The sequence below is a fragment of the Drosophila takahashii genome, chromosome X (genome assembly GCF_030179915.1).
Source record: "Drosophila takahashii strain IR98-3 E-12201 chromosome X, DtakHiC1v2, whole genome shotgun sequence".
Lineage (NCBI taxonomy): Eukaryota > Metazoa > Arthropoda > Insecta > Diptera > Drosophilidae > Drosophila > Drosophila takahashii.
The window spans coordinates 7,345,599-7,353,097 of record NC_091683.1 but is presented as its reverse complement, the minus strand read 5'-3'; the positions used below and the strand labels follow the sequence as shown (position 1 = coordinate 7,353,097).

The 7,499-nt window shown below is 39.8% G+C and overlaps 1 protein-coding gene across 1 annotated transcript in view; it reads left to right on the top strand.

The window, feature by feature from the left end:
* The first annotated feature begins 2,364 nt into the window (after positions 1-2,364).
* Positions 2,365-7,499, top strand: part of Cngl (Cyclic nucleotide-gated ion channel-like) — a 29,749-nt gene continuing 24,614 nt past the window's right edge. Inside the window, exons 1-2 of the mRNA XM_070218816.1 lie at positions 2,365-2,731; positions 6,953-7,248. Of these exons, the coding sequence (XP_070074917.1) occupies positions 2,579-2,731; positions 6,953-7,248 (449 nt within the window). The 5' untranslated portion in view covers positions 2,365-2,578. The remainder of the gene's footprint in view (positions 2,732-6,952; positions 7,249-7,499) is intronic.

Genomic DNA, 7,499 nt, shown 5'->3' with positions numbered 1-7,499 from the left:
ATACATTTTATATATTTTTTTGAATAGTATAATTTTGTATTTATTGAATATTTTATTTTTCTCTGTGCATTTGTGTGCGCTGGCAAATAGCGAAGGGGAAGGCTGTGGTTGCCCTTTAAACGACTTTTGTTTCTTGGAATTTTGTTCAAAAACTAAATCGTTTCGGTGTGAAGCACTTAATGTGTGTATCAGAGAGCTGCAACGAGTCAATCATTTTCGGGTACACCCGATCATTTACTCGTAACCGTTTTGATTAATCGCTTCGGGTGAGCGAAACGAAATGAGCGGTGAGCGAATGCGATCGTCCCATGAATGATCGTTTGTGATCGTTCAAGTGTATGATCTGATCGTGTGTGAACGTTCGCCTTGAAGATTTTACCCGTTTGTGATCGAATATTTTGTGCAATCGATTGGTTGATCGTCCTTTGCGCCCATCGGTATGACCGTGCAGTTCGTGTTATTGCTTTATATTTTGCACAACATATTTTTATATTTGCACAAAAGGACAACAAGTAATAGATTTTGAAAGCGTTTTAGAACTAAAATCAGATGGAACCTACACGTTGTCAGGCCAACGGAAAGGAAAAAGTTCCATATGGAATAAATATTTCTCATTAAACATATAATACATTGAAGTGCACTCTTCCCCTATTTTATTTCGTCGTTACAAGAAATTATATTAATCCGTTCACAATCTATTCATGTACAACTGACTCGAGGTCGCAATAATCGGGAACGATTGAGCGCTTCGGAACGATCGTTTTGTTCACCTACACCCGAAGTTCAAAATCACATCATTGATCGTTACGAAGCGAGTGGGGTAGTTGATCGGATCGTACTTTGGCTTTCGGGTTTGTTCGTGATTATTCGTTGCCGAGTGAGTTTACCGGATTAAACGAAAATGATCGAGCGATGATCGATCGTACTCGATCATGCTCGTTGCAGCTCTCTGGTGTGTATGTGGTGTGCGCTGTGTTGTGTTTCGCAGCTAAACTGTTAGACATTTTAATTAATTTCCACTTTAATGTTTACTTAGCTAAATGTTTTCCTCCTTGCCTGCAGGCAACAACATCAGCAGCAGCAACATCAGCAACAGCAACAACGGCGACTGCGAGCGGAAACGACAGCGGCAGCTACAGATACTTGTAACTAAAGTGACATGAGGCCTTAACAACAATAACACCAAAGCAACAGCAACAGCAACAACAACTATAAGAACAAAGGATACAACAACAAAAACAACAAAAACAGAAACAAAAACCAAAAAACCAGCAACCGTAGAGCACTAAAAACCAAATTACAAACAATTAAAAGGGAACACAGGGAAGGATCCTCTAGAAAAATACAGAAAGAGAGAGATAGAGGGAGAGGGAGAGAGAGCGCTTGACAACGGTACTGCAGCCACGCCCCCTTGGAAAAACACACAGACACACAGCTACATGCTTAAATGGCCGCTTCATCGTTTATGGCCAACTAAAACTGAGCAGCGGAGCCCCGAATTCCAGTCCATCATCGTCGTGGGGACCTTTGTCTTTGTCTCTCGCATCAGAAACAGAAACAACAACAGCAGCAGCAGCAACAACAACAGCAGCAACAGCAGCAACAACAGCAGCAACAGCAACAACAGCAACACCACCAAAGGCGGCAATAAAAAGTTTGCTTTGTGTGTGTTGTCGGTGTCGGTGACATTCTTGCCCCAATCTCCTGCCCCTCCCACTCCCCCTCCTCCTCCTCCTGCTACTGCCACGCCCCTTCCGCCCTCCTTAAAACGGTGTCGCCCCGTTGTTGTCCTGTTGTTGTTGTCGCCATCGTCATCGTCTGACGCCTGTGGGCACTCAATTAAGCCCAATTCAACGCAACTTGAAAGCGACAGCACAAAAGCAGCTGGCAAAGTAACAAAAACAGCGGAAGGAGGAACAACAATAGCTGGAGAAACAGCAGCAGCAACATCTACGATTGCAGCTGCAACAGCAACACCTAGTTCAAAATCTTGAATTGAATACGGAAAGGCAGCCATATTAATATAAACCAGCAGTAGTAGCAGCAACAGCAACAGCAACACCAGCAACTTCTGAGATTGCAGCTGCAACAGCAACATCTACTTCTAAATCTTGAATTGAATACGGAAAAGCAGCCATAATAATATACACAGCAGCAGTAGCAACACCAGCAGCAACACCAGCAGCAACAGCAACAACTGAAGTAGCAACAACAAGCAGCAACATCGGCTAACAGCAATAATTGCCAAAGTGGCGACAACAGCAGTGGCTACAATAGTTTGTCGGGGCCATAAAAACTAGGAGCAACCTTTGGCCATTAAAGCTGCAACAGCAATACAAGTGGCAAATACAACAGCAGCAGCAGCAGCAACAGCAACAGCAACAGCAATACAAGCTGCAACAGCAGCAGTGAAGCGACCACGCCCCCGCCCACACACACAGTTCACATTCAGATTCAGTTTCAGTTTCAGTTTTGGGAATTCCGGGGCGGAAAAAGGAGCAATTGCCACGCCCACCTCCACCCATAACCACCCATTGCCACCCAACACCCACAGATGGTTGGTTGAGTGGATGTCAGGATGAAACTGAGCGTGAGCGCGTATCGGGCGCATGCATCCGCACACAAGAAGATCCTCTCCAGCGGCTATCACTCACAGCTCAACTACGGCAGCACTGGAGCGGCAGCGGCATCCTCCTCGTCGTCGGGGGCCACAGCAACGGGCCTATATGCGGTGAGTAGTCCATCCTGCCATGTCCATGGATGCTCCTCCTCCAGCTCCTCCTGCTCCTTTATCCATCCATCCATCCATCCACCCACTTACATTTCCCTCGCAGCCCAGACCAGTCCGATTTTGAGCACGATTCCCAGAAGGACAATCTCGTGTTTCGGTTATGAATTCCTCTTTACACTGCACGGAAAAAAGAGTAGGTTGTGATATTAAGAGAGCTTGAAAGAATATCAACAGTTTGCTATTTATCTATAATTAAAAGGAGTTTTCCCTTGAAAATATCAATTTTATCGTATCAATATTGTAAAAATATCGAAAATATCGATATTTTAAAATATTTTTTATTATTATTATCGAAATTAGGAAATATTTGATATATAAGTAGAGTACTTCATTTTTATGATATTAAAATAAGAAAAATCGTATATACATAAATTATGCTTAAAGCATTCTATTGCCATTTTTAAATATTTAAATTTTTAATAATATTTGATGATTTAAACAAATCATTTTTATAATACGAACATTTTAAGCTAGTCGGAATCGGAATATTTCTAGAAAAATGAAGTAGTTAAATCAATATTTCAGTGTAACTTGGCTATAGTTTCCCCTCCCTTTCCACCCTTCCCACCGATTCACTTTTGCCATATTTCCTCCAATCTCCTGCCCGTCGTCTTCCTTTTGCCGCTCATTAATGTTGTGTGACAAACAAAGGCATAAAATTTAAACATTTTTGATTATGGCTTTTACTGTTATGTCCGGCCATGGTAGCTACATTTTAATGATATTGCCGGCGAAGGGCAGCGCAAATATAAATATAGGATATATCTGGGCATATCAAAGCAAATTGAGGCTATATCCATTGCTTAAAATTGTAGTCAGAAGCAGCGGCTTGCAAATAAATATCGGAAAGGCCCTTAAGAAAATTGTCATTACGTAAAATACATTTTATAAAATATTAAGGGTCAAGCTGGAAAAGATGTAAGATGTTTAACATCATAAATAACATTAATTAAGGGAACTAAAATTTATTATAGAACCCTTCTTTGATTGAATGATATATTTCTATATAATAGTGATTTACTTATATAAGTTTGAAGCCGACCAGAACACTTCGCCAAAATTCCATTAGCATTGTCCACATAATTTTGAGCAACTTCCTAATGGAAACTTCGTTAAACTCGTTACCTAAATTTCAAAAAAGCAAACCAAAAACAAGCCGAAAACCCAAAAAAACATTAAAGGGAGAGCCCTAGATCAGGATGAATATTCATTAAAATTTCCAAACTGACTAAAAGTTATTAAATTAGTTTTGAAAGCGCGGGCGCCGCCCCCAAAAAATAGTTTTGCAGCTCAAGTGAGCCAGTAGGCAGCAGCCGTTGGCTAAATTACGTAAAAGCCATTAAAGAAAATCAAGGCTCAATCGGGAAAAGTTCGCTGTAGAATATCTGCAGGAAATTGAAACGCTGTCCATTTATATATGCATCTATCCATCCGATTTGTCACAGGCTAATTAAAACGGAGGGCACTTCGCTGTTGTTTTGGCCCATCATAGTTTCACAGCCAGGACTATTTATGGAGTCCTTTGAAATCCGGGATGAGAGCTTAACAGCTCGACTCGGAAACCAGCAGTTTGGAGATCCCAGTAGTCAGTACCCAGAACTCAGAACCACAATAAATTCCAATCAAGTTTTGTGGCGCATTTAATTGCCATGTCCACGGGCGGCAGCTGCTGGTCTCACGGATCAAAGCTCTATATATATATACAGCTGGGGTCATCAATAATAGCTACTAAAGCTTGAAAAATTGAAGAAAACAAAAAAAGGTGTCTAAAAGTAGGCTGTACAAAAATAACGTCTTTTTGGTTGCATTTCAGTGTTATTTTTGGGACTTAATAAATTCTGAAATCGAAATCGGCGAATTAAAAATGTCATTTAAGATTAGCCTCTTCTATATCCCAAAAATATTTATAATTTCTTTGCTAAATAAGAAATTGTTAGTAAACCAAACAATTGACATTGCAACGTGGGCAAATCAATTTTCATTGAGCTGGAATATTTTGAAAGAAGACTGTTTTGCTATTTGATTTTACACAAGCACACAAATAGCACTATTATTTTGACCGCAGATGTTTCACAGCATACATAGTATAGCTCACAAGTGAAGCTTAATCTGGCATTGAACCGATTTGTCAACTAATTGGTGGGAACACGGCGCACAAATCCCGCTAGATATATGTATAGATATATGTTATGCGGTTTCCCCTATTGCCCCAGTTTTGTCACGGACACATAAATGTGGGATGAGTTAGGAGGGGGTATATATGGAATATGGAGCAGGAAACACGGAGCACACGACCAACGTCAATCTGTCCCAATGGTCAAATCGAAGTTTTCAAGTTTTGCCGGCACTCGAGTACTTATATCGAGTACTTGGCCAAACCGGCTTAAAGTTGGTTTTGCTTTTGGCCAACTTGGTGTTAAATTAATAATGGTTTTTTTGGCTAACAAGTGGTCTTTATGTTCGACGCTGAGTGGCTGGGATTTTGATTTTGATTTTATTGCGGTGCAATTGCCTTCAGGCCAACCTCCCCTCCTTTTAGTTTCGGCTAATTCTTATTGATTTTTCCGGGGGGATTTCTGTATGAGGTTACTCATTTAAATCCCATCGATTTTCTTGGAATATCCTGCGCATTAGATGTTAATAATTGCCGCCATTATGCAATTTTCTTTTAATTCATTTCGATTTTTACATAATTCCTACAAAGCGTATTAATGTTTCCTATTTAATCCTATTTATTCATAATTCCCCAAGTGATTTAAATGAATCATTTTTAAAGCTTTTAATTAACGAACTAAATAAATAGGATTATTAAGAAAACATAACAATCGCTTAAATTAACGTTTTTGCTATAAAAATTAAACATTATTGTGAAAAAGGTTTTTTCATTGTCTTTATTCAAATAAGTGCTGCGCTTTTATTGGATTTTCATCGATATTGCGTAAAAAACAGGCCTTAAGTCAATTTCAGTTTTCAGCCAATTCCGAGAGGAATCAATAATGCAATATTTAAATTTTTGAAAGCATGCTTCGACAAAAGTTCTCGACAAAAGTTCTCTTTTTTTTTTGCCATCCAACTCATTCGCCATCGTTGTTCAACCATCCACCTTCAACCCACCCATCCAATTCCCCGGGAAACTCTCGCCCACCTGAAGGCTCAGAGTTGGCCAAGTTTTCGTGTCACAAGCAATCAAATCAAAGTTTAATTATTATCGTCAACATCATCCGATTTAAAATGCACCGTGGGCAAAATGGCAAAGGCAAAGGCTCAGTGCCAGATGCAGTTCCAGATACGAATGTCGATGCTGTTGCAGATATATATGTATTTAAACAGTCGAGGTAGAAATTATAGTAACTAGGCTTTGAAGGCTTAAAGTTCTAGTTCTTTGAATTTTTGGCCATTTTTAGTTGCTTAAAACAGTATGCAAAAAATAGGAAAAAATTGATCAAGAAAAATTTCAAATTTGTCGAAATTCTGATTTTCCACCCAAAAAAGTATAGTATGTTGGTCATACAAATTGAAATAGTGATCCAAATATGGAATGTCATACCTCGTTGAACTCGTAATAAAATTCCCTATCGATCTGCATTTAAACCTGTAAATTTTTTATTTTTGCCAATTTTTGCAAAAAATCATGATGTAACCCCTTACCAAAAATATGAAAATTGGGTAAAATTTTTATTTTTTTAAATCAGACGGAAAGTTTACTGATATTAATTATTAGGTTGTTAGCTGCTCAGAACAGTACGCCTTTTTGATTTGGGACCATTTTTAACCAAGTTACAGCAAAAAATCGGTAAGAAAAAACATATTTTTATTAAAAATTAAGATCGTGATTTTCCACCCAAAAAAATAGTACTTTTAAATAATAACCCAAATAAAAATAAACTTTTATTATTATTGATATTTTAAAATAATTGTTTTAAATAGTTTGATCTTCTCAAGTAAGAGTATTACAATTTTGACCGGCGCTGTACGAAAGCATTGACATTTGAGACCCGGTTTCAGGTAGAATTTGCATAATTAGCAATTAAGATGCGCTCAATTGCGATTGATGAGACACCCGATGGGTGTCAGATCTATATATACACACACTTATATGCAGAAATAGCAATGCCAATAAGCTCAATTAATGCGACCAACTTATCCCTTGCCTCCTTGCAGATGGAGGCCCACGAGCTCGAAGCGGGCAAGTTTGTCAAGGATGTGGCCCGTCAGGTGCACGACTGCAACAGCGATACGGACGTCATCAGTCCCACGGGCACCAGTAGTTCCGGCGGAGGGGGTGGCGGAGGCGGCGGCGGAGGAGGAGGAGGTGGTGCCAGCGGAGGATCCGGTGGTGCCGGCGGGCACGGTGGTCCCAGCGACGGCGGCTATCACAAGCGGCACCACAAGATGGTCCGCGATGACGACAACAACAGTGCGGCGCACTCGTCGGACAGCAAGAGTCCCAGTCAGCGGTAAGTTCGATAATGTACACTATATACAATACACCCAACTACCCACACAGACCCAGTCAATGAATACACCCACACCTTCTGCACTGCGCGAAAAAAGTGTCAGCTAAAGTAGAGGATTTGAAGTGAGAACCAGTTAACCTGCAGGTAACTAAAGCTTAAACGTTAAAGGGAAGAGAAAATATTATTATTTATTCGTATAAAAAAAATTGTTGCAAAAAAAATGTCAACTAAAGTTAGAGCAAGAGGTTTTC